At 50.2% G+C, this 26,434-nt stretch overlaps 1 protein-coding gene across 2 annotated transcripts; it reads right to left on the bottom strand.

Moving 5' to 3' along the window:
* LOC130260210 (cystathionine beta-synthase-like) lies at positions 1-22,985 on the bottom strand. Of its 2 annotated transcripts, XM_056505409.1 has the most exons (18): positions 22,413-22,985; positions 21,459-21,491; positions 19,427-19,576; positions 17,378-17,520; positions 15,024-15,130; positions 12,943-13,077; positions 12,309-12,388; positions 11,091-11,222; positions 10,166-10,235; positions 8,642-8,733; positions 7,468-7,593; positions 6,451-6,535; positions 4,875-4,980; positions 4,279-4,350; positions 3,028-3,162; positions 2,380-2,488; positions 1,982-2,066; positions 1-278 (listed from the first exon to the last, which is right to left on the bottom strand). In XM_056505409.1, the coding sequence occupies exons 3-18, from the start codon at positions 19,436-19,438 to the stop codon at positions 82-84; spliced, it is 1,686 nt and encodes a 561-aa protein (XP_056361384.1). In that variant the 5' UTR covers positions 19,439-19,576; positions 21,459-21,491; positions 22,413-22,985; the 3' UTR covers positions 1-81. The 2 variants fall into 2 exon arrangements, with proteins under 2 accessions (XP_056361384.1, XP_056361391.1); XM_056505416.1 differs by lacking the exon at positions 21,459-21,491 and having other exon boundaries at positions 22,413-22,505.
* Positions 22,986-26,434: the final 3,449 nt, after the last annotated feature.

The raw sequence follows: 26,434 nt of genomic DNA, 5'->3' as shown, positions 1-26,434 counted from the left end.
TAAACACAATTTCTTTAATTATCTCTCCAGTGACACTGTGGGTGCATTTGGCAGACAAATACAATACATCAGGACTTTCACCTAGGCATTTGGAGGAGCTGCTGGCTGGGCTGGGCTCAGGTTTGCCCTGCCCAGGTTTGGGCACAGGGGCACAGCTGGAGCTGCTGGAGGAGGGAGCTGCTGCTTCTTGTCGTTCCTGCTGACAAAGGTCAGCAGGTCCATGGCTGTCACCACACCAAACACCATCTGCTTCATGAAGGAGCTGCCATTCCCATCGACTGGAAGCACAGAAAATTCCAGCTTAGTGGCAAAAAAAATATTATAATAAAAAAAAAGAACAGCGCCACCTCCACCAGCCCCCCTCAGCACCCTCCAGCTGTGCAGAGGCTGCTGTTCATTTATTAAAGGAAAACCCTGACAAGGACAGAGCCTGTCTGAGCTCTACCTCCACAGAAATGAGTGATGGAGCCTCAGTCAGGTTACTGTGATCACACCAGAGAGGTTTTTTTCCCTGAGCAGAAAACTTAATTTCCCAATTGTTTTGAGCCAACCTCTGTTCCAGTCCTGCTCCTATCACCACAAAACTTTTCAGAGCAAACTAATGAGACTCTCTAAAAGCAGCAGTCAGGCACTTTTCACCTCTGTTCTTATAACATCCTACACCCCCATTAATGAAACAGCACTTCAATAATTGTTTTAACCGTCTGATAAATGTTTTCTTAAATAAAAATAAAACTAGCCACCAGAGTCCAAACACAAGATAAAATGCAAAATTCAAAGGTGTGGGAAGAATGTAATAAATAAGGGGGTAACTGTGACAGCATTAAAGCAGCAGCTCTGAAAAAGCAAGTGGGTGTTGTTTGAAAATCAGAGCAAGATGTGCTGCAGACAGCTGGCTGATATTTTTTGGTGGGTGCCATTTAATTTGCTGACACCATTTAATTTATATCAAAACATGATACAAAAGAGATATTCCTTATTTTGTGGTGACACAGCTGAGAAAGGAAATTCCACCTGGCATTAATTTTGGTGACTGGATTGGAAATGGGCAGTTTGGAGTGACAGGTTTTTGTTTGCAGCCTGTTGTGGGATAAGGATGGACTTGCAAGGCTCAGAGCAGGTGGGGCTCTGGGGGAGCAGGGTCTGGAGAGGGAAGGTTTGGGGTGTTTGGGCATGGTTTGGGTTTTGAGGCCCCTTGCTGGCAGTGTCACCTGAGGGATGCTTTGCATGCTCAGTGTGCAATCCCATCAAATCACCATAATTACACCCTTCAGCTCTAGTTCTCAAGACCTAAACCTGGCTCTTCTGGCTGCTTTTTCCTGTTGCTCACTCTTCCCAGCCAAGGTCAAAGCTGTACTCGTGAGGTCTTTTGGTGTAATTGTACAGGAGAGGTGTGTCAGGTCAGGTGTGCTGAGCAGCACCTGCCACCACACCTATTTTGGGTCAGAGGAGGCACAGAGGGGGATCCCTGGTGCCCTGATGTGTCAGCAATCCTGATGCTGCTGCAGGTGACTCTGCTGGAGTCACCAAGGAGAAGGTGGCTGTGCAGGGGGTTGGGAATGAACCAAACCTGCTTTCAGGTGCTCCAGACTGGCACAGCATCCCTGCACCCAGCCATGGTCCAGCTGGCACACATCAGGGCTTGCTCATGGCCCAACCCATTTTTTTCAGCTTCCTCAGCTCAGGTCCCTGAATTCCACCCAGGCTTTACCTAATGTGGCCAAATGCTCCTTCTGACCTTGTCCCTGGGCTACAGAAGCCTACAGAGATCCCTAATTTCCCCCTGGCTTGCTCTGCCCCCCTCCCCTCCTCTCTGTGGTGTCAGAGGGGCCATGTGGGTGAGGATGGGCAGTTCCAGGGTTGGCAGAGCAGAAACCCCTGGGGCAGAGCTCAGGGGCTGACACCTGCCACACTGGCATGGGGTTTCCCTTTCCCTCTCACACTGGGGCCAATTCCCTGGAGAGTTCCTGCAGATACCCACACTGCATCTGCTCATGTACAACGATGGCAAAGTGGTCGTTCTCCAGGATGCAGGAAAGCTTCCCCAGGCTGTCCTCCAGGCCAATCTAAACAGCACAAAATGCAACATTTAACGTTTTACTTCACCTGCCAGTGGCTGAGCTCTGATTTTGGAGGGTTCTGGTTCCCCAGCTGGATGAAATCCCCTGTCAGTGCTTGGCTCCTGGTGTGAAAACCTGTCTGAGCCCTGCTGGCTCAGCAGAGCTTTCACAGAGTTCTTGCCCTCATCCCCAAGGTGTCCCCACCTCACTCCCCACTGCTCTCTCCTCTGCTCCCAGCTCCTCTCACAGCCCAGGATGGTGCTGCTGCCCCTCTCCTCTGTCCTGCCAGCACAGTGACCCAGCCCAGCCCCAGCTGTACCTTTGAGAACTGGTCGTAGGTGACCTTGGTGACAGGGTCTGAGAACTCTGCATTCCCAGCCAGCACGGAGCTCAGCGTGTTGCTGAGGGTCACCATCCCCAAAATCAGCCTGTAAGGGAACAGGGAGTTTTCCACAGGGCCAGACTTGAGGTAGAACACACATTTTATGTAGGAACTGCTCTGGTTGAAGTCAGTGACTTGTGGCTGCAGTCAGTGGGAGGCACCAGGTTTCTCCTCACTTGGGCAGAACAGGCAGGGCTTTGTCCTCACCAAGCTGCTGGTTTCTCAGTAGTTAACATCTGCTGTAGCAGTCCAGGACTCAGCAGCTGGGACAAGGAAAACCTGTGGGCTTTCCAGCTGCTTATTTTTGTGGATTAACCCCAGCTCTCAGCACTCCCCTGGGCTCCCCTTGCCTGTGCATGATCCATCATCTTCTGAGTTTGGTGGGCACTGGACTGGGCTTTAACTGGCTTGTTTGCAGGAGCTTTATGGATGAATCTTCACAAGGAGGCAGAGAATCTTTTTTAAATTATGCATCAGAGCCCAACACAAGAGCCCCAACTCTGAATGAGTAAATGGGACTTTACCTTCACCATGACTGATTTTTCTGTATGAATACCCATCTCTGTAGTGAACAGAAATAGTTACCCTGACTCAGCAACAACAGGAGCTTGGTCATATCCCTTCTCCTGGAGGATCTCAATTGCCTTTTGACAGCTGACTTCTGGGAGGAGAATGAGAGGGGCTGAGAGATTCAGTTTCTGCACCTTGATGTTCCACCACCTGTCAAAAGACAAATGGCAGGGCTGTGAGTGCTGCACAGCTGTGGCCTTGAGAGGGGTGAGGCCAGAGGGGATGAGGGACAGCTGTGTGCCTGGAAAGCCAGCCCCACTCCTACACCCAAAGCAGAAATGCCAGGTCTTGTTGGAGCCAAGCTTTCCTTACACCACACAGCTCCAGGGATGAGACCAGCAGCTGGAAAGGTGCTGAGCTGTCCTGAACCCAAGGAAGCTATTGAGGGCTTCACTTCAAGCTCATGAATGGGTGACCCACCAGTTTTACTCTTTGCTCTGCATCCTTGGTGCTCACAAGGCAGCATTTGCAGCTCCTGCAGGACAGAGCCTGGCAGAGATGCTCCTGTGACTTATGAGGGACCAGCTGGGTTTGTTTGTGGGGGACACAGGCAGCTGAGTCCTTGCAGGAAGGGCAGGGCAATGCTAGAGCCTGGAAGGGCCAGGAGCAACTCTAACTAGACACCAGAGGCCTTGGAAATGTGTTCAGTTTTTAGGAAATATTTCACAAGAACCTTTGGTAAAGGAGAAGGTGACATCAGTAGTATTTGCTGTCTTTAGGGTGAGACCAAGAGCTTTTCTGAACAACTGGCATTTGCCCAGCCACACATCAGCTGGCATCAGCAGTTTGCTGTCTTGAGGGACTCTTTCCCTGTGGTGTCCAAGGGACAGCAGAACTGGCCATCTTTTCTGGCCAGCAGCTCTGGAAGGTGAAAATTTCCCATCCCCTGCCTGAAAAGAGCTGCAGAGCTGTTTGAAAGGGAGCTTGCTGTGACAGGGACCCACCTCCCCAGCAGCCTGATGGTCCTTTGACCATCAGATGTGGAGCAGAGAGAGGTTCTCAGAGGTTTAGGTGGCTGGGCTGCCACGTGGGAGTGGATCAGCTACTTTGGGACAGAAATGGCTCCTTTACAGACTTTGATTGGAGAGCTGAGTGATAACCACTCAAATGAGAGGAGCTGACATTACAGCCTCCCCAGGGGGGTCTGGACTTTACTGTGTTTTTTCTAAACACTAAAAGGGAACATTTTCCTTTGAAGATAGTGATTTCCAGGCTCAGAAAGCTGATTCCCTTAGCACAGTTTACCCCAGCAGAAAGCTGTCTTACCAAGGCTTGTGCTCCTGGACGTCATTTAGGAACCCGTTCTTTATCATCCACTTATCATTCACAAATTTGGACCTAGGAATCACCAACAAAGAGAGACTCTATGAGGCTTCCAGAAGAAGCTGTGCCTTGTTTCATGCAGCAGACCACAGCACTGCCCCCGGGGCTCTCATGGTTTTTGCAGCTGGCTGCTCTCAGCCCCTTTTAAGGTCAGCAGGAGCACTGGGTGCTCAGTAACTCTTCGAAGCACGCCAGCTATTTGCCTTCCTAACTTTAGGCATGCAGGCTCAGAAAGTGTGGCTTGGCTGAGCCCTGCTCCGTGCAGTGAGTCAGTGACCAGAGGAAATAAACCCAAGTGTCCCAACACCCAGCCCCTGGGGATTGCCACGGTGATGTGCTGTTTCTCCCTCTTATTTTGCTTTTTTTCCTGTGACCTGCCCGAGGGAGGCTCCCAGCTCTGGGCTCACTCGCTGTGCCTTGCTATCAGATTTATTGGGGTGGTTCTCCAGAACCCCCCAGCACCTGGGCTGAGCTGCTGTCAGAGGCCATGGGAGGTGCCACCCTGATGCTGGGAAGCCGGGGAGGGGCAGGACACTCACATGTAGTTCCGGACAGAGTCGGGCAGGATGACAACGCAGCGCTGCCCTTCCTCCAGATCCCGGGCAGCTCTCACAGCCACGGACATGGCACTGCCCGAGCTGCCACCTGGGGGGCACCAAGGACAGGGAGACACGGTCAGGGCTGCCCGGGGCACAGGGCACTGTCCTGCTGTGGGAAACACAGGCTGCCCCAGCCCAGGGTGCGGAGGTGGCACCGGGACACTGGGATGGGGGACAATCAATCCCAAACCCTCGTAGGATTTAGGGGCAGGCAGAGGCAGGGACTGATAGGATGTGTCTCTTGGGTTTCTGAAGCAGCATAAAAGCCACCTCATGAACTCCATGAACCACTTCTTGTGGTGGCTCTGGGCAGACCAAGGGCTGGAAGGTCCCATGCAGGGACATTCAGAACCACACCCTCCCTTTGCATGAGCAGAAGGCCACGCCAGCTCTAGAGCTTCTGGCTGACATACTTGGCAGCCGAAGACTGGCTTTAAATTCCCTGCAAAGACTGAAAAAAAACCCCATAAACATTACATTCATGCCTGGAATACCAGGCCAACGTGCTGGGAAGAGTGGGACGCTGCCCGTGTCGGCGTGCACGCATGTGGTTTGCTGCACGTAGGGAGAGCAGGTCCCTGCCTCTCAGAGGCAATTCTTCCACCTCCTGTCTGAGTACTGGAAGTCAAACACATTCCACTATCTGTGTGCCAATTGCACACTGCATTCGAGGCAGCACGTATTTTACAGCAGGTTAATTATCCCTGGGTCACATTTTTCAAACAAGCCCTGAAAAATGCAGCTCGGGGAACACGGAGCTGTTCACAAATTATAGCTGAATTCAAACAAGTGGTTTCTGTTGAAACACAGTGACTCTAGGTTAAATCAACATGTAAGTGTTTCATTACATATGTATAGCCTGAACTTTCCCAAAACTCCCTGGATATGAGTGCTCAGGGCTTTTATCAGCTGTAACTACAAGCCTACGTAGTGTCTGGTCCTGTGTCTGTTTGCTTGGTGTCAGGGAAGGCTGAAAACAAGGCTGATGCTCTGTGGAGGCTCTCAGGGTACAGGCAGGCTCTGTCTGAGGGCACCTGTTCATTTTGGGAAGCCAGTGGGATCACTTACAGCTTGTTGGCACAAGGAGAAATACTCAGTAAGAACATCTCACACCTTCTTCACTTTCAGACCTTCCTGGTCCAAACGTGGCGCTGCTGGTGTGGCAATGACACTGAGCAATGACAGTGGGCTCACAGAGCTGCTGGCACAGCCCACCTGTCCTGCCCTGAGTCCCACTAATCCTCCCTTCAGCCTCTGTAACTCTACCCTGCCTGAAGATCCAGTTCCACTATGAAAGTGCTCCATGTATTACCTCTGTAATTATTGTGGTCTGTGAGTCAGACCCCAGAGCAGGAGGGACTGGAGAGTGCAGTGACCTCTGCTCTGCCTTTCAGCCCTGCTGACCCAGCAGGCACAAAACACAGAGGGCACCTACCCTGGAGCACTCTGGTGCTGAAAGGATGAGGTTCAGAAGGTTTGCTAAGAGAGCAAACCTCTGTGGCTGCACTGTGCTTACCACACAAGAGCCCCTCCTCTCTGATCAGCCTGCGGGACATGAGGAACGAGTCTCTGTCGTTGCTTTTGTACCACTGATCCACCACCTGGGAGGAAAGCAAGGAGGATGAGTCTTGGCAATGCCATTTCAGGCTGCCCTGACCCTCTGATGCACACCATGGTGCTGATGCCCACAATATCTGGCAGCTCTGAGCTGCCTCCACACTTGCTGAAAGCATTTGTCAGGACATCCAGGGGTGTTCTGAACATCTGGAGGGTGTGTTCCTGCTTGCAGACACCCACACCTGTCCAGCCAGCACCCTTTCCTTGGAGAGTTAGGGATGCCTGACAGGTCCAGAGTTAGGATGTGGAAGAGTATTTATGATGTCCCAGGCCAGAGTAGATTAATGGTTGAGATTTTGCCAAAATGAGATCCAGCTACAAGAATCAGTCTGGATTATTAAGGTGACAGCTCTACAGGCATGTGCTGACAGCAGGGATGTAATTAACACCTGGAAGCAGAAAGGATCTGGAGTCTGAGGCTGTGAGGGACCTTTCTAGAACGAGGCCAGAGGCACACAGGCAGCCTGTGATAGGAATTTAAAGCTCTGATGCACTGAGAGGGTTCTTGGCAACAAGAGCCATGAGGTTCATGATCTGTTGTCTTAGAGGGCTTGGATCTTGCTGTCCAGCCTGTGCATGGTGCAGAATTTCTGCTCTGTGTGTGTGGTGCCTGAGGCAGAGGAGCCTCAGCAAACAGTAGGTGATGAGGGGCAGCCTCAGCAAGGACATCTGTGTGATGACAGAGAAGGGGGAACACTCTGAACAGTGGTGAGGCTGAGCAGAGGAGACTCACACTGTGTTATATGCCTGCTTTTCACCTCTGGTTACCTTCTCCTTGTGGGTCAGCTGTAATCAGAAAGTCACTGGGTGTCCCAATCCCCCCACAACAATCTGCCCTGGGAAGATACATCAGGGCCACCACTTGTGGCCTGGGGAGCAGGATGGATGCAAAGCCCCTCCTCACACAGTTACTCACTGCTCTGTCCAGGACAGTGGGGATGAAGTCGTGCCCAATGCCCTCCACCTCGATGGTGGTGGTGTTGGTCCTGTTCAGCTCACTGGGCACAGCAACGATGGAGCCATCAGGGTCCACGCCAATGATCTGTGAGGGAAAGGCATTTTGTCAAACCAAAATGGGAATTCAGAAACAGCCAAACACAAAACTCAAAGGAAAAGTTACCCACACCCTTATCAGCAATGTTTCCTTCCCCTGATGTTCATTAATATTCCTAATCACTGGCAGCATGGAGAGCTTCCAGGATAAAAGGGTGCTGTTTTTCACTGTCTTTTAAAATAGATCCTAGGTAGCCTTCAGCTGTTGCAGAAGTGACTGGTGGCTTAAAATGTTATCACTCTCAAGGTGTTTGTCATCACCCCTTTGGCAGAGCCTGCCACTTCCAAAGCCCAGCCCTCAGGACAGTGCCAGAGCTCCTGAATGTGCTCTAGGTGAAGCCAGCCAGCGAGCTCCAACCCGTGGAAACCCGTGGGTACAGACATCCTCCCTGGATCTAGCTGTGCTGGCTGATGGTGACTCCTCCCTGGTTATCTACAGCTCTGTGTCTGGGCTGAGCTGCCTCCCCCAGCAGGATGAGCATCGTGGCTGATGTTAGCCCTAAAGCACAGAGGGGCCTGCAGTGGCAGAGGAGAAGAATTTGCCTGTGCACCCCCCAGAGTGTCCTGCACAGGGCAAGGCACCAGGCAGGAGGAGATTTTAGTGGGAACTTTGGTCTCTAAGGGGCTTGGATGGATCTAGGTCAACCCAAACACCACCAAATTCCAACAAAAGCCACGATTGCTGTGAGCAAACAAATAGGTGCAGACAACAATTATTCCCTCAGGTGAGCTGTGGGGTAAGGCAGGAAATGATGCAGTGAGAGGACAAGGGGGAAAGGCTTTGAGCTGAAGGAGGGTAGGTTTATACTGGATATTAGGAAGAAACTCCTTATGGTAAGAGTGGTGAAGCCCTGGCACAGGCTGCCCAGAGAAGCTGTGGGTGCCCCATCCCTGGAAGTGCTCCAGGCCAGCTCTGAGCACTCTGCTCTGGTGCAAGGTGTCCCTGCTGATGGCAGGAGGATGGAATGGGATGGCCCTTAGTGTCCCTTCCCACCCAAACCATTCAGTGATTCTGTGGAAGCCCTGGCAGTCCTTACCTTGCACTCTGGGCACTTCTCCTTCAGCTTCCTGGCCACACCAGTGATGGTGCCTCCTGTGCCAGACCCAATCACCACCATGTGCACCTTGCCTGCAGGGCAGGGGGAGAGAGGCTCAGCACAGCCCTCAGCACCATCCCCCCTGAACCAGAGCCCACCAGAACCCATGTGAGGAGAAGTCAGGCTGAGGGGCTGTGCTGTGCAGAAGCTCAGATGAGCTTGCAGGAGATGAGCACAGCTGGTCCTGCCCCACTGCAGGGAGCTGGAGGTGACCTCCAGGTCTCCCACTGCATCTCAATGATTTCTGCATCTTTGGCATCTCCTGAGCAGAGGGGACAGCATGAAGCTGTGTCAGGGGAGGGTTAGGTTGGATATTAGGAAATGTTTCTATTCCCCCAGAGGGTGGTTGGGCACTGAACAGGCTCCCCAGGGCAGGGGTCACAGCACCAGCCTGGCAGAGCTCAAGGAGTGTTTGGACAACACTCTCAGGCAGCACATGGTGTGATTTTTAAGGTGTCCTGTGCAGGACCATAAGTTGGGCTTTGATGATCCTTCTGGGTCCTCTCCAACTCAGGATATTCTGTGATTCTGTGGTTTAAGGGGGAGGGAATGTCTCAGCACATCCATCCCTTTCAAACCCAGCATATCACAGCAAATCACACATGTGAATATCACCCACAGGCACAACTTTTCAGCCTGTGTTGGCATCCACAGTGGGGGAGGGCTGAGCTCTGCCCTGGCACCTGCCTCTGCCAGATGCAGCCCCATGGAATCACTGAAATTATAGATTTAGGACTGGTAGGAGCAGAATTGGAGTCTGGCCTTCAGAACCTGGTGCTGCAGCTGCCCTGGGAAAGGGGGACCTGCAATCCAGGGCTGGCAGCCAGCTGGAGCAAACCCTAACACTGTGCTGGGTGAAGGCTCTTGGTCCCATTGATACCTGACTGCTTTCCTGCTCTGATAACCTCTCTGCAGTTAAAATCCTCAACTCCTGTTCACGTTTTACAGTGCTCCCAGAACTGGCAATAAATTTCACTTCTATCTGGCATCCTCCCCCAGCCCTCACTTCCAGAGTCACTGGTTTGTGAGGTTTCAGCCTGTTTTGATTTGAGATGGGTGTGCTGGATCAGATGCACCCTTGCCATGCCCTGCTGGATTTATATTCCCCTGTCAAGCCTCGTGGGGCATCTTGTGCTCCCAGCTGGCAGGTCACAGAGCTGTTGTGGCCACCAGGAGACGTGTTCTTTCTCCTTTAGGTACAACCTGAATTTCTTAAGCCTCTGGTCTCCTCTCCCAGGCTTTTGCAATGGGAGGGGACAGCTGGGAAGCCCAGCAGGCTGAGGTGTATCTGGAGTGGATTAGCAGAGGTTGCTACACCCTGCGTGTCGGTGTTATTAAGATAATACTGCCTGCCCCTGCAGAGGCCCTCTGGGCTGTTTCTAGACATCCAGGTCAATAAATGATGTAAATTAAGCCTCTCAGAGAGGGCTGCAGCCCTCTGCACGTGGAGGCAGCAGCACAGACCTTCACACTGCTCCAGGATCTCCTCAGCCGTGGTGTCGTAATGAGCCAGGGGGTTGCTCGGGTTTCTGTACTGTTTATTCCAAGAGAACAGCAGCAGTTACCGTGGGAAGAGCAGGTCAGATTCCAAACCAGCAAGAGCTGCTGACAGAGCTGCACCCAAAGCATGCAGACCCAAAGCATGCAGCTGCCCCCTCCTCTCCCTGCCACCCCACAGAGCAGGTCACAGCTCCTCCTGTCTGTCCCTTTGGGACAGGTTTCCAAGCACACCTGGGGTCTTTCCACACAAACACTCTCTCCCCAGCCCCTGGTGCCCGTGGGGATGTTCAGATTCTGGGAGCTGCAGGAGCTGTCCTGATCATCAGCTCTCACGCACAGAGGGATTTTGCAGCGCTGATATTTGTGCACCCCACGTTCACACCCACGGATCAGGCTGCTCCTGGAAAGCTCATTCGGTCTTTGAGCTACTTTTTTCTCAGAAGGAAGGAGCTTGCCTGACTCTCCTGCACTCCAGGGGTCAGACCAAGTGCCCTCCTGTCCCAGCCCAGCAATGCAGGAGCCTCTGCCAGGAGGCACCAGGGTTGGCCCTTCACAGCATGAGGTTTATTTTTGAGGCAGAACAGAGCCTGCTAGCTAGGCTTAAAAAATGGGTTTCTTTTCAGGTCAAAGTTAAATCTGAAGCAATTTGAGGAGTCTTTGAATTGTGCAAGAAAACCCAGCCTCACCCACATCCAGGCTTTGGCAGGAGTCCCACAGGTTTGGAAGTGTCCCTTACTCTGTTTCTGTCCCCCCGTGCTTTGCAGGGGAGAGATTAAGTTTCAAATGCCATAAAACACTGAGGAAATCTGCCTCTGGTGCCAGAGGCACACTTGGAGAACACCCCATGAACTCTCTTGGGAAGGAGAATCAGTGGAGGGACAGCCTTTACCTGGTCCAGGATGTGGGAGTTTGGGATTTCACTTTTCAGCTTCCAGGCAACACGGATGTTGGACTCGGGGGCATCAAAGCGGGTGCAGGGGGTCCTGACGATTTCAACACCCAGTGCCTTCAGAATATCCACCTGTGGGGGGAAAGGGGAGATGCAGCACCCACCAGGGGATGGTAACCTGAACCTGCAGGCTCAGGGCAGCTTGGCATGCAGGACACATTTATCATTTGGAGATAGCACAGTCCAGAACTGGACATTCTATCTCTGACACGCTCCCAGCACCCCAGGGCTCCTGCCTGGAGCTGGCACATGGATTCAACCTGGCCTCCTGCCCTGTCCTACTTGGAGGGCAGGCTAGGGACAGGGTGCTGCCCCTTGGTGCCAGGGGAAAAGGGCAGAGGGAACTGGACAGGGAACAGTGTCTCCTGTGTGCTGGGATGGCAGCCACAGCAGGCAAAGGGGGATCAAAAAGCTCCTCTCCCTCTCCCTCTCCCCTCAGCAAATCAGCCCTAGGGTGTCTCCTCTGGGAGATGTGGCTGTCAGTGAGAGGTTGGGACACCTGGGGATGAATCCCATGGCAGCTGGAGGTGGCATCTGATCCCGACTGAGCTTAAGTGAGATTTAGGTTGAAATGAGGGTGACACTTTGGAGAGGGGCTCATTCCTGAGCCAGGTCAGGGTCCAGGTTTGGCTTCACTGGCAGGAGTTCAGCTGAGCAGCCTGAGGCTCTTGGCTCACCCATGAGGGTTTCTGCCATCCCCAGGATGTGTGTTCACCTGATCATCAGCTCCTGTGCAAGTGGTGAAGACACCACCTTGAGAAGCAGCTCAGGCAAGGCCAGGTGTCTCCAGGTTAAAGCAAATAAATACCCAGTGAGGCCAGGTGCCCTGTCAGAATCAGGGGATGTGAGCAGGACTGGCAGGACAGCCCTGGCACTGCCTGCCTCTCCTGCTGTGCTTTTACAGCAGACCCTGCTCTGTTTCTCTGCATCACACACCCTGCTTGGCTCTTCCACCACCCAGCTGCACTTCTGCCACCAGACAGCCACCAAACCACTACAGGATGCTTTTTTCCCCTCTAGAGGCAACTTTCTGAGCAGCAGCTGTGGCAGTGGGTGTGCAAGGCTTGTTGGCCTCTAAAGGAGAGGGTTCCAGGAAAGGAGAGGCAGACAGAGAGGGAAGGAGACGTTCCCTGGGGTAAAACCAGACAGATCTCTGACCTTCTCCATGCTCATCTTCTCTGGCAGGACGATGATGCAGCGGTAACCCTTCAGTGCAGCCACCAGTGCCAGCCCAATCCCTGTGGGGGAGGAAAGGGAATGTGACAACAGCATTTGGCAAAGTGACCAACACTCACCACTGCCTACACTCCTCTGTCCTGGATGGAGCCATGAAATGGTCACTGACAAGCCCCAGGTGAGGACATCCTCCACAGACCTCCTGGGATGTGCTGGGAGCACCACAGGGGTGGGAGGGTGTGCTTGGAGCCCCAGAAATGTGGGAGGATGTGCTGGGAGCCCCAGAAATGTGGGAGGATGTGCTGGGAGCCCCACAAGGCTGGGAGGGTGTGCTGGGAGCCCCAGAAATGTGGGAGGATGTGCTGGGAGCCCCACAAGGCTGGGAGGGTGTGCTGGGAGCCCCACAAGGGTGGGAGGATGTGCTGGGAGCCCCACAAGGCTGGGAGGGTGTGCTGGGAGCCCCAGAAATGTGGGAGGATGTGCTGAGGCACCTCAGCATCCCAGGAACACCATGGCCACCAGGAGGGGAGGATGGAGCCAGAACCAAGCTTGGAACTCCAGGAGCAGGAGCTCCACGAATCCCTGCTCCTCAGGAATCCCACCCTGCCCTTCCCACCTGTGTTTCCTGAAGTGGGCTCAATCAGGGTGTCTCCTGGTTTGATAATCCCAGCTCTCTCTGCATCCTCCACCATCCTGAGGCTGATGCGGTCCTTTATGCTGCCCCCAGCGTTGAAGTACTCACACTTGGCCACTGGAAAGGGACAGAAAGGGGACAGGACACTCCATCAGGCACAGCTCCTTGCTCCCCCAGACCTCTCTGCAGTTTTAGGACACCTATTCCCCTCTGCAGGATGGTTCTTTGCTCAGGGGAATGCATCCATCATCTGCTTTTCTGGGATTATCCATCAGCAGATAAAAAATGGAATGAGAAAAGGGTTAAACAAGCTTGAAAAGGTTGAACTCAGTAGCAGATTTTAAGCACCCTGATGGCATCAGTGCTCTGTAGGAAGGCAATTTTCTGTTTCTGTGCTGTTCTCTCTGTCTTGCTGGTGCAGATACTGACAGAAGGAGGAGTCTGGGCTTAAAGTTTATATTCAGCATCTGCTACTGAACAATAGTAGAAACAAGGGTTTCTATCCCCCCTGTCTCCTCCACCCTGGATGGGTTTGAAGCCAACCTGGACAGCCCAGGATGGGTTTAAAACCAGCTGGACACGGCCACTGCAAGGTGGGAGGTCTCCCTAGGGCACAATACTCCTTGTTGCTCTGCCTTGAGGATTATTCTGTGGACAAGGGTCAGCAGTGTGGTCTGTCTGTCCTGAGCCACTGAAGTTTTTAATAGATAGCTAAAAACTTCTTTGGCAGGGGTGATCTGTAGTCCTGACTGAAGTGCCATAAAAAAATCCCAAACAACAGAAAGAACATTTTCAAGTGTCAGACAAAATTACAGGTTTTTTTTCACCAAGCTAGCAACAAACCAACTTTCCAAGGCACCATCACATCCACAGCACAGAATTCTTCTCACCCAAGGCTTTGATGAAAATCTGCATCTAAACTGGTGCTACTGAGCTCTGGTTTACAGACAACAGGGAGAAATGGGGATTTCCAGGGCTCATTCAGAGACAGCTACCTGGGGCTGAGAAATCAGCCCAACACCAGAGCAGCCTCAATGGGAAATCTTGTGCTCATTGTTACATTTCACGGTGTAAAATGGCACAACTGCAGCTGCACAAGGATCCCTGGGGACACAGAAAACACCAGGCAACCCCATCCAGCTGTGCTGCTTCCCTGAGGCATTCCTGGGCTTGCTTGGGAAGGGGCTCTGTGCTGGCACATCCCCTGGCAGGACCTGGGGCTGCTCTGCCTGTGCTGCTCTCCTTCCCCTCCTGTGCCAGGGGAGGGAGACACCAGCCCAGAAAATGGGATCTGCCTGGCTTTCCCAGCCCCTGAAGCACCAGCCAGACATCCTCCAAGGGACAGGCTGCTCCAGATGTGCACCACCACTGCACATCTGCCCTTCATCCCACGACGTCCTAAAGTCCCCTGAGCTGTCCCTGTGGGCAGGGTGAGCAGTGCAGTGTGCAGGTTCCCAAAGGTCCCAGCTCCTCAGAGGGGTCTGGTGGGAGGCCCAGAGTGCTCAGTGGGGTCTGGCTGCCCTGTGGGCTCCACACAGCCCTGCAAGGGTCTGCTGTGCCATTCCTTTAAGGATGAGTGCTCAGCAAGTCTCTCCTTACTCAGCTGTGTGACACTCGTGGCACTCTCTGCCTCTCAGAATCTTTCTGCCCAATTTGGATGAAATTAGTGATTAGGGTTAGGAATAACAGGAAAGGAGACTGGGAAGTCCACCTGCACATATCTGATTTTATCATCCTTGTGATTGCAGGGGATATGAGACAGCACCAGTGCTATGCTAACATCTCCTTAGGGAGAGGGGATCCCTCCTTAGATCCACCCCCAAGCTCAGGCAGCTTCTGCTGCTGTTATCTGGGAGGGAAGGTGCCTCACTACCACTGCCTCCTGCTTATTGCTGCTTGAAACCTCCTGTTTGGCCTGAGAAATTACTAACAATCAGGAGAGCCCAACATGAGCCATCCCCCTCTGTGCTCCCTCTCAGAGCCTCTTCTGGAGCCCCTCCAGCACCACCCCTCACCCTCCCCTGGTGGCAAAAACCTGGTGGGAAGGGGGAAGGGGCACTCACAGAGCTCACACTTGAGCCCATAGGACTTCCCAATCTTGTTGATCCGGACCATTGGGGTGCAGCCAATTTTCTTGAGGATATTGGGCAAGATTTTCTTTTCTTCTGTCCTGAAATAATGCAGGAGGGGGAAAAAACAATAAGTCGAATCAAAGCTATTGTGTGACATGAACCAATAGAAAATCTGAGTGTGGCTTCAGCAAAAGACACCCCAGCTCCAAGAGAAAAAGCTCCCATCAACAATTAGTGGCACCAGGAGTTAGTTACAGCTCTCCATCATCAGTTATTAGGTCTTTTGCATAAAAAGTAAGCTAATGAATTTTCAGGGCTGTTCTGAAATGCCTTGTTCTGCAAAACCCCAGGCCAGGCCTATAATGAGTGAGAAGATGCTGGCAAGCCTTAGCATTTTATGCTGTGGGTGAGAAAAGCAGGAGACACAGCCCAAGGCTCCTCTTTTCCCCATCCCACCCAGCCCCACCTCTGCTCCCCACTTTTCCAGCTCCTCTGGGCTGAGTGTTCCTGCCCAGGACTCCCAGACTTGCAAGGATGGCTCCAAGCCACAGAGGTTTCTGGAGGGTGTTTTGCAAACAGTCAAACCCAGCTCTGTGATCAGTGAAACCCAGCTGGGTTTCCCCTAAACAGGGAAAGTCTTTACTACCAGCAGGACCCAGCCCCCTTGAATCTCAAGGCCAGAAATGATGGGATGTGCCAAACCTCTCCCTCTGTGAGAAGAGACACCACAGCCACTGAGTGTTAGCAAATGTGAGCCAATAACAATAACAATAATAACAATAATAATAATAATAGCAATAAATGAGCTTCCCCCAGAGCTGCAGCCTTTGCCCAGCTGCTCCAAAAGCCACTGAAATGCTTGGGGGGTTGTTCAGTGGGGTACAAGAAGGCTCCAGCTCCTTCAGGAAATGTTTAACTGGCTCTCTTGAGAGTGACCTGTGTTACTGCACATCTGGATTGGATCCTGCAGATGTTGGAATCAGTTCAGGACAGTGGACAAGGATGGTTTTCCCCTAAGATCCCAGCTTTTAGTCATGGCTTGCTATTTCTTAAGATATCCAGGGGAAAACCAGTCCTGGCAAAGCAAAGGATTCCTGCTGAGGTTATTGTGGGTCAGAACCAGCTTGAGGGGTATCAGAGCTAGTCTGTCTCTGTATCTCTCAAAAAGAATAAAGTATTTAATATTCTTAATTAAAATAACATCTTGTCTCCTCCCTCTGCTTCTAACCCCAGAACTCAATCAGATTTCACATGGGAGCCTCTGGAAGTCCAGAGACTTTGGCTACATTGGCAAAACCATCTGTGGTTTACCCAGAGCAGGGAAACCAAACCACCTCTCCCTCCACACACTGCTGCAAAGGTGTGACATGTCCCAGTGTATTTTCTTCCCTGCTGCACAGTGGGTTATGTTTGAGCTCCCCCTCAGCCAGACCCCATTCTCAGAGCAGAGTTTGATGCCCAGGGCTGGGGAATCATCTCCATCTCCTGCCGGGGGGTGGCATGGGCTCAGCCACTGGCACCACCATGGCACCCTGATGCTAAATTGTTAAAAAACAAGAATGCTATCCTGCTCAGAATGATAATTGAGATTTAAAAAAATTTATTTTGACTGAAAGGAGCTGATTCTCTCCCTGGGCAGCAGCTGCAGGGGTTGCACTGAGCAGTGCCTGGGTGCACAGCTTGCTGGGTCAGCTCCAGGGCTCTGCCTTCCTCTCCTCCCTCCTTCATGGGGCAGAGCCAGGGGCTGCTCTGGGCTCCCCCCACGCTGGTGGCAGTGCCCTGGCCATGTCCTGCCTGGCATGGGGTCAGGATGACCCTGCAGGGCAGTGCTGCAGCTCCCAGGGGCTCCAGCTCCTCCCTGGCTGGAGCTGGATCCCTGTTTTACATTCCCCTGACATTTATGGGACAGCCTTATCTTTAGTAGCTTGTCTGAGTCTGGTTTGCAGGGTCATTAAAGCACCTCTTGTGGAGTCTAGCCTGGGCCCTCACGTCACCCTGGGAGGGAGCCTGCTGCTGGGAGGGCAAGAGCAGCTCAGAACAAGCACTTTTCTCTGCACTGGGGCCATTTGCTACTGATCTAAAAGCCTGGAAATCCATTTCTGTGAAGGTGTCTCTGCCATCTAAAATAAGATGCCCCAAACAAGCAGAGAAAGCACAAGACTCGAGCCAGCCACACCTTTCTGCAAAATAAAAGGGACTGAAATAGATCTTATTGGAGAGGAGCTGGTTTTGCCATCTGGAATAATCAACCATCATTAACACAACAACTGGCTCCTGGCCATGGGCATCCTGGTTTCACCTCCAGGAAAAGGTGCTGAAATAATCAGCACAGAGGAATCACTTACAGGGGAATGCAGGAGTGTGGAGAGCTGCTGGCAGGCGTTGTGGCTGTCCAGGTGCATTTGCTGGGCAGGTTGGGACGGGTCCAGGTGCTGTCCTGGCTTCCTGCACCACTGCCATTCACGAGGGGACACGTCTTACTCAGCTCCTGCAGGGTGGAAACAGAGGTCACAGAGACACCTGGGAGGAAAATAGCTGCAGAAGGGAGAAAAATGGCATTTGGGTGTGAAGGTGTGCCTGGAGCATCCTGCTGGCATTTCAACCACGTGGATCTAAGTGGATCAGGAGGTTGTAGTGATGGAAGGAGAGGAACAGATGAAGGGATGTCGTAGAGAGGTCAGTGTCAGTCCCTTCTCCCAGAGAGCAAGTGGTGTGACAAGAGGAAATGGACTCAAGTTGTCCCAGGAGAGATTATACATTAGGAGAAAAAGAAGAAGAAAAAATAAAAATAAGATTATACATTAGGGGAAAAAAATTGGAAAGAGTTGTAAGCATTTGAATAGAATTCCCAATGAAGTGGTGTAGTCACCATCCCTGGAAGTGTCCAAAACTTGTGTAAATATGGCACTTGAGGACACAGACTAATGGTGAACATGTTGGTGTGTTCATGGTTGGACCTGATGATCATAACAGCCTTTTCTAACCTTAGGAATTGCATGATTCCATGATAAAATTGCTCTTTTGGAGTGGTGTGCTAGACCCCATACATCACCTGGGCATCCTCTCCAGTACATTCTCCATTTCAAAACTATTGCCTCCACTAGAAAATTTTATGCTTCTAATTTAATTATTTGATCAAGTACAGCTTTTTTCACCCTAGCAGTGAAGAACCTGCAGGTAAATCCATCCAGCAATAATTAAAGAACACTTTTATGGTGATGGTGGGACTTAGAGGTCACCTCTGCTCTGGCATCCAAGTGTATTAAAACTGAGAAAAAAGAACAAATAAAGCAACAAAGGGCAGCAAAGGTGCTCAGGGGTCCTGAGCAACTCCCACAGCAAAGCAGCTTTAAGAGAGGAGGATTCATCAGGCTGGAAATGAGACAAGAGGCTGGTGCTGAGAGCAGGCTGTAAATCCTGGGGGAGTTGGAGAAGGTGCATCAAATAATGAGCAATAAATAAGAAGGCAGAATGGAATTATCAGGAACAACTACAGGGGCAGAGCAGATAAAAAATGGAATGAGAAAAGGGTTAAACAAGCTTGAAAAGGTTGAGCTCAGCAGCAGATTTTAAGCACACCAGCCCTGATGGCATCAGTGCTCTGTAGGAAGGCAATTTTCTGTTTCTGTGCTGTTCTCTCTGTCTTGCTGGTGCAGATACTGACAAAAGGAGGAGTCTGGGCATTTTCAGCATCTGCTACTGAACAATAGTAGAAACAAGGGTTACATGCAGGTTTGGTGAGACCTCTCTGCAATCCAGCCAGCACCCATCTGTGCTAAGGAAACAAACCCCATGGAGAAAAAACATGTGTTTTTTGGTACCTGTAACTTCCTTTTCTGGCTTGTTGGCAGAATGAATTTACCCTCAAGCATTAGTGAATAAAGAGACCTTGGAACTCCACAGGTCATGGATGGAGGCTTGTGTCTCACTTCAGCTGATGTTAAGCTGCTGAGTCTGCCCTGTCTCCCTGCACCTCTGTGCTGCTGCATTTTGCAATTAGAGCAAATCCAATCCTTTCATTACCTTTGCTGCAGCAGAAATGGTCAAAGACATGGTGTTGGACATTCCTTCTGCATTTATCTTCAGACTGAGGACAGAGACATCATTCTGCCATCTGACAGAACCAAACCAGTGACTCAAAAAGAAACATCCCATTTCCAAACAGAGATCTGCCTGCAGCAGGGCTGGACCTGCTGCCACGTGGAGGGGCCATGGCAAATCCAGTTGAGTTGGGGAGCATCATCTTCCCCCCAGGCCACAAATCCACAGCCCTGCCCCTCCTCAGTCCCTGTCTCCCTGCAGTAGCTGTGACTCACAGTGGCTATTGTGGCTAAATCCTGATTGTCTGAATTGTTTGTGGCTTGACATAGGAGCCCAAGGGCAGCCTTAATTACCATTTCTGCCATCCTCCTCCTGCTTGCCTGCTCCTTCCACCCTCCTGGTGGCAGTTTCTTTGCAGCAGCCTGAGGTCTGTGCTGGGATTCCCTGGTGGTTTCCACGCTGGCCAGGAGGATGGGGCTGGAGTTTGGTCCCTGAGGGCTGGGCTGGAATAGAAACACACCATTACTGCAGTGCTGGAACAGAAACACACCATTACTGCAGTGCTGGAACACAGAAACACACCATTACTGCAGTGCTGGAACACAGAAATACACCATTGCTGCAGTGCTGGAACACAGAAACACACCATTGCTGCAGTGCTGGAACAGAAACACACCATTACTGCAGTGCTGGAACAGAAACACACCATTGCTGCAGTGCTGGAACAGAAACACACCATTGCTGCAGTGCTAGAACAGAAATACACCATTGCTGCAGTGCTGGAACACAGAAACACACCATTGCTGCAGTGCTGGAACAGAAATACACCATTGCTGCTGTGCTGATCCCATAACCCTGGGGTTTTTGAGCTTTCTGTGCTGTCAGGCACTGACCCCCTTGAGAACACTGCTTTTGACTTGGGGCCTTGGAGAAGCTTCCAAATTTAAGTTATAGTGTTAAAATGACAGGTGTATAGTGAAATAGAAGTGTGTGGGGATGGGTTTTAAATTTGAGGTTTCTATTGTACAATAAAAAGTATGGGACAAGGGGACTTTTGGGTGGTGTCTCTTTCAGTGCTCATCTTCCTTCTTCATGGTTTCAGGCAGTAGTTTCTAGCTGGTCAGTCAGTGTCACACTAAGGGTCATAGGAATTCAGCTATTGAGTTTAAAAAAAAAAATTAATTCTCTATTGGACTGTTCAGCCTTAAGAGACCTTGATCTTCCTCCATTCCTTCATTTTCCTCACCTCTAGCAGGTAGCTAGAAGTGCTGCAGAACTTTCTATACTTTTTGACAAGATTTAATAAACAACCAAGCCCAACCACGAAAAAATCCATTTCCATTGTGTTAATCCTGGCTGTGAGTAAAAGCAGAAGAGACTGAGACAAAGCACTAATTAAGTGGTGCAAACTGCCAGCACTGTTACACTCCAGCAGCACCAGAGGGATGGAGCAGCCTGGGGAGTGTGGCTGAACCTTTTCCCTACCCAGAGCATCTCTGCAGATGGAGCTCAACAACCTCGTGTTGCAGCTAAAACAGACAGAGATCCCTGCTCCACCCCAACACCAGGCACATTTTCTTCTCCAGAGACATCACCTCAGCCTCAGAAAGCAGCAGAGAACCATGAGAGTGCAGGGAAATCACCCCAAAATGCCTTGGATCCTGCAGCCAGCAAAAGCTTTCCCAGCAAACTTTGCTTCCCAGTGCTCTTCCTCACCACTGACAAACCTGCTGCTCATTGGTGTTGAGAATTTTAAACTTTAAACCTGCTCTACTGACAAGCACTGACCCACCAAAAAACACTGCTTTTAACCTGAGGCCGTGAAAAAAGCTTCCAAAAATTAAATGATAGAACTAAAATTATAAGTGTGTAGTTTAAATAAAAGTTTGCAATATCACATGGTATAAAACTTAAAGTTTGAAAATATAGTAATATATATACAGCAAAATGAAAGTTTCAAGACAAAAGTTTGTCTTTCTTTTTCACCTCCTTCTTCATGAATCTAAGTAGTATTTTATAATTAAATAAAAAAGTCCACATTAAAAGCCATAAGTAATTATTAGATTAAAAGTAAAAATAATTTAGGTATCATTTCTTAAACTGTTTATCTTTAAAAATACTTATAAAAATATAACTAATTTTTTTTTTGTTAACTTAAAGTACTCTAAAACACACAGTTTGTAAAACTGTAATATAAATAAAAAGTAATAAACATCTAAGTCCAAACAAAAAATACTGTCCCACACATTTAATCCCAACCCTAACAAAAATAAGATAAAACACAATACATTGGGAGGGATTAAAGGGAAAAAATTGGTTCATTTCCTTGCAAACCAGGATTTATGTTGGCCTTGAGTGTATGTCCCAAAGCAAATCTGTGCTTACCTAACAAATTAGCTGGGAAGGAGCAAAAGTCACCTGTGGGTAAAGAAGAGATAATCTGCAGTGGATCAGAGTGGTCAGCATGCTTTCACAACTGAGCTCACCAGTTACCACCCAAAATGCTGGCAAAATAGATTTTCTGAGGATTTTGGTTTTTCTCCCTTTTCCTGGCAATGCCCATCACTACTATACTCGTGGTGGAGTGAGAAGGGACAAGGCAGGAGGTTGAAATTATTGGGGCTGCAGAGCTTTACCACACTCTTTTATCACACTTTACCCTCTCCCCTCCAGCCCTGGGGCAGGAGGGTTTCATGGAAGGAAGAGCATTGCTGGCTCCCACCTTCTAAAATAAGCTTGCATTCTCCTCACTGTGCTCAGCTCCCTGACATCTGATACAGAAATAAGTCAAGAATGGGTTTTTCATTTGTTCTCTCACCCAAAGTGAATGCAGACGTATTTCCTAGACACTCAGGGAACAAAGAAGCAAGAGCAGGATTTTGACCAGTCAACATCTACATTCCTCTGTGCTGGAGAATGCCCCATGTCTCCTCAAGGGCTGGGTAATTCCTGGTGCTGCAGGAATGGCATGGATGTCCTTCTGCTTAAAAACACTCTCAAATCACTGCATCTCTGTGCTCAGAGTCTGGATTCATATTTACATTAATATACCTCAAAAATCCAACAGGGCTCTGAAGGTAACTTTAAAATGTAGAATCCCCAAAATGAGACAGTCTGAAATGGCAGCAAAGGATAGGGAGAATCTGGGATTTTTGGAAGCCTTAAAACAGCACTGATTGAGTTTGTCCCCAGTCCCACCCATCAGCAGGGGCTGGGTGGAGTGTGAGGAGAAAGGACAGCCAAGGATGGCTGAGAGGAGCAATGCCCACTGCAAACCTCCAGGGCAGTTTTAGATCACAAAGTGAAGATGCATCCCCTCTGGATTACCCAAACTCTTACCTGTGTCCCAGCACTCCTCCCAGTCCCTGGCTGAAGGCTCAGGTGTGATCCCAAATACAGCTGAGCCACGGCAGGTGTGCTGCCACAGCCCCGTTACTCGCTGCTGAATGGAGAATCTGGAGAGGGCACAAGGCTGGGCAAAGGATAAATGGAAATCTCCACTGGAGCTGGGAAGCTGGCCAAGAGACTGGGAATGATAACACCCAGCTGCTGCCACTTAATGAAAATATATGACAAGGAGCACAGGCTAATGTTTACAGAGCACTTTGCAGGTAGGAGATTGCAGTTATGAGGTTATCAGACTGCTCTGATAACTTCAAGGGGAAGAAAATCAAGATGCTCATTAAGTAAAGTGAGGGAAAAATTAGATGAACTCAGCAAGGCAGAAAGAGGCACATGCAGGCTCGCTCCATTAGATGCAAAATGCCTTTTTCTTGCCTTATTCTAAAGAAATTGCATTGCTGCCATTGAGCAAGACAGATGTAACATCAGTTTAGCAGAATGATGGAGTGAGCCAGGCTGGAAGGGAGCTCGGGAGATCCCAGCCCAGCCTCCTGCTCAAAGCTGGGGAACCACCAAATTCAGCCCAGCCTGCTCAGGGCTTTGATGTGAAAACCTCCAGGGATGGATGGTACCAGCTCTCCTCCCCAGCACCCCACTGCAGAGTGCAGCCAGATCCTCCCTGCTGCCTGGTTTGTTCAGGACTCACTGAAAGCACAGCTCCTCCCCAGGTGAGGATCCAGGATGGGGAGCAGGGGCTGCCAAATTCCAAATCTCCCTGTGGCACTGAGGGTCCCCATTTCCCAGGGAGGGAGCAGATGAGGCAATACTCACCCCTGCAGCCCGGCAGCCAAGTGTCTGAGCCCAGCCTCAGCCCCAGTTAATATGTGCTGGTGGCAGGGGACACCTGTGACAAACGGGAGGGACTCACCTGGGTCCTGCCCCACACCTCACTGTGCCCAGCACTGATTGCCCTGCGAGGGGAGGAAGGAAAGATAAGCAATTTATTGTTTGTTTTAATACACACTTATCTCCAGGAGTGCTCTGAACCCTTTCCCCCAGCAGTTTGGTGCTGGTTGTAGAAATTTTGCTGCTGTTTTGGTTTCGTGTCTTGGAGCTTAAACCCAGCTCATGTGTCAGCGTGGGCCTTGCTGAGTCAGGCATAAGTGGTGACAGAAATGCCATATTGTGTCCTCCAGGATCCTAGGGTTAGTGTCTGCACCACCTCCAGCCCTAAACCTCTGTCTCATGCTTTGCTGTTGAATCAGCTGGGAGCCCTGAACAGCTTCTGCTCCACGGTCATTGCCAAACATTCTGGAAATTACATGGATGCAGATTTTCCTTGAGGAGGAAGAGCCCATGAGAATTTCAGTCCCTCTTTTCCCCAGAGCCAGGGTAGCACACAGAGCTGCCTGGTCTGTGCTGGGGCTGTGCTCCTCCAAAACACAGTGCTGAAGAAAACCTCACCACTGATCAGGCAAGAGTGAGGCTTGTCAGAATGCTTATTTTGGAATTAAACTTTTGAAGACAGGACTGGTGTAGGTGTTAGCACAGGGATGACTTTACCTTTGGTCTTTTTGCAATAAATGGACTCTCTGGAAAACATTGCCAGAGGTAATCCATCACAGAAAACTCTTGTGGGCTATCTGATGTGACAGGGAACATGCAGCTCTCCTCTCAAGAGGCTGCAAATAACCCCAACCCCAGCAAGAATTGTGTTTTCTGGGCATTGCAGTTACAGAATAACCCAGCCACCCTTTCCTGGTTGTCTTCTGCAGCTGTCTGTGGTCAAAAATAAGATTCTTCCCTTCAGGTAACCAAACTGCAAGAAATGGGGATCTTTTCAACTAGAAAGGATGCAAGATTTAGAATGGGTATTGGAGGGACAGAAGACAGTTTTGAAATAAAATGCTTCCTTTAGAGAAACAAATTTTTTAATTAAATACTTTATTTTTAATAAAAAAAAAAAAAAAAAAAGTTCTAAGTGGCAAGTTTGGGGACTTTGAAAGAAAAAAATGTCCCTTTTTTGGGGGCAAGGTTAAAGCTGTTCACTGCATCTGAGCAGAATGCTCAGCCTTAGTTGCTGGCTGGGTTTAACCACAATATTTTACCACCACCACCATCCCCAGAGCTGCTGTGCACTCAGGCTCTTTGGCATCCCCAGCCCTACTGTCTGTCACACACAAAATTGGTTTTTTTATGTATTTTGACATGGGTTTTCCTGCTTTGCTTGTGCCTGGGGTAAGAGCAGAGGAGGAGCTGGGCTGGGGTCTGCCCTGGAATCTTTGCCATGCTCCCACCCACACAGGAATTCCAGGTATTTCACAGCCTGTACACATCATAAAATCTAATTTTACCTTGCTGTGCTGCAGTGCTGGTGTTACTAAGTTTAAAAACCACAAGAGAGCACAGAGCACAGCTGCTCATTCCCCATCCTCTACCTGAGCAGTTGCCTTGCAGCATTTCACCTGCTAAACATCAGCATCCCCAGGCTGGGGAGCAACAATCAGCCAGCCAAAAAAAATAGGGGGAAGCAGCTGAGAGCACTGGGATGGCTCTGAGCTCTCATGAGAAGGTGTGACACAAAAATCCATGCCCAGGGAGAGGGACTCTGCTTTTAAAACACCACCAAACTTCCTCCTTGCAGAGGGAGTTTTATAGTTCTCACCTCACCTTCCCTGTGAGGGTGGGGATACCCTGGCACAGCCCAGAGGAGCTGTGGATGTCCCTGGATTCCTGGAAGAGTCCAAGGTCAGGCTGGATGGGGCTTGGAGCAGCCTGGGACAGTGGAAGGTGTCCCTGCCCATGGCAGGGGTGGAATGAGATGAGCTTCAAGGTCCCTTCCAACCCAAACCATCCTGTGATTTGATTCTGTGACCCCTGTAGGGATGCAACACCCAGGTTTTACTTCTGGGCATTTAGGAGGAAAGACCTCTCATGATCACAGTCACCCCCCATCAGATATTCTTTTTCCTAGAAGACACAATAATTTTAAATAGTTTTATAGTCCCTGATTCTGCTGTACCAAGTAGGAAGAAATCGACATTTTCCCCTCCCATGTAATTTAATATTCAAAATGGCTTTGTCAAAGCAGCTCCACATAAGGGCTTGAGAGATGTCAGAAGGGCTGCCAATGTTTTGGGAGGGCCTAGCAAATAATTCAGGGCAGAACAGGCTTTCCTTGGTTCTTGGCTTATTTTTGGCCAGCAGAGTAAAAACATCTTGCTGTGAGGGCACGAGGTAAAAACTGCTTCTGGCTGAGCTGAACTGGCCTGAGTTGGAGTGCTGGTGATGGTACCTGCCATCTGAATAATGTGGGTGAACTGACAGGAAGGGAGGCTCTCACTTGCTGTTAAAAACATTTGTTTCACCTGTTCAGTGCACGTGGTGTAGAAGCCTTGCTGCAGTGCAGAGTGATGCCAGCTGAGCCAGGTCCCAGCTGCCACAGGCCAAGGCAGGAGCAGGTTAGAAAAGTCAAGTTTTTAGTCACTGTGCTGGAGCAGCTGCTCACACCCACCTGTTTCAGGAGAGGTCACCATTTGCTTGTAGTGATGCCTTGGGATTTCAGCTTTGATGTTTCTCATATATTTGTAATCCTGCAATTCTTTAGTGTGTAACTCTAAACTCCATACACAGTGTGAGCTGCTGCTTTCCCAGTTTGGTCAGACAACACAATTCCTCTCCAGGCTGGGAATCAAGGACACCTCACTGTCTTGAGCCTCAAGAAATCTAAACAAAAGTGAATTAGGGATGAGAAAACTTGGGGTAAATTACTTCATTACCTGAAGCTGCAATTGGAAAATTAACTCCCAATGTGCAAATGGACCAAACTTATAAAAGTGTGAAAACTTATGACTCATCATCCATTTTGGGTGTAACCCTGAGGGGCTTCATCTGCCTGAATATACCCTGAATACCCTTTAATAAGGCCCTTTAATAAATATAACTGCTTTCTATTCCCTTAATTTTGTCTGGCCTCTGTTTTTAGGTAGCCCCAAAAGGCATCAGCACAACCCAGAGTA

The sequence above is a fragment of the Oenanthe melanoleuca genome, chromosome 1 (genome assembly GCF_029582105.1).
Source record: "Oenanthe melanoleuca isolate GR-GAL-2019-014 chromosome 1, OMel1.0, whole genome shotgun sequence".
NCBI lineage: Eukaryota > Metazoa > Chordata > Aves > Passeriformes > Muscicapidae > Oenanthe > Oenanthe melanoleuca.
Note: the sequence above shows the minus strand (reverse complement) of the source record. Positions and strands in the feature narration are given on the sequence as shown.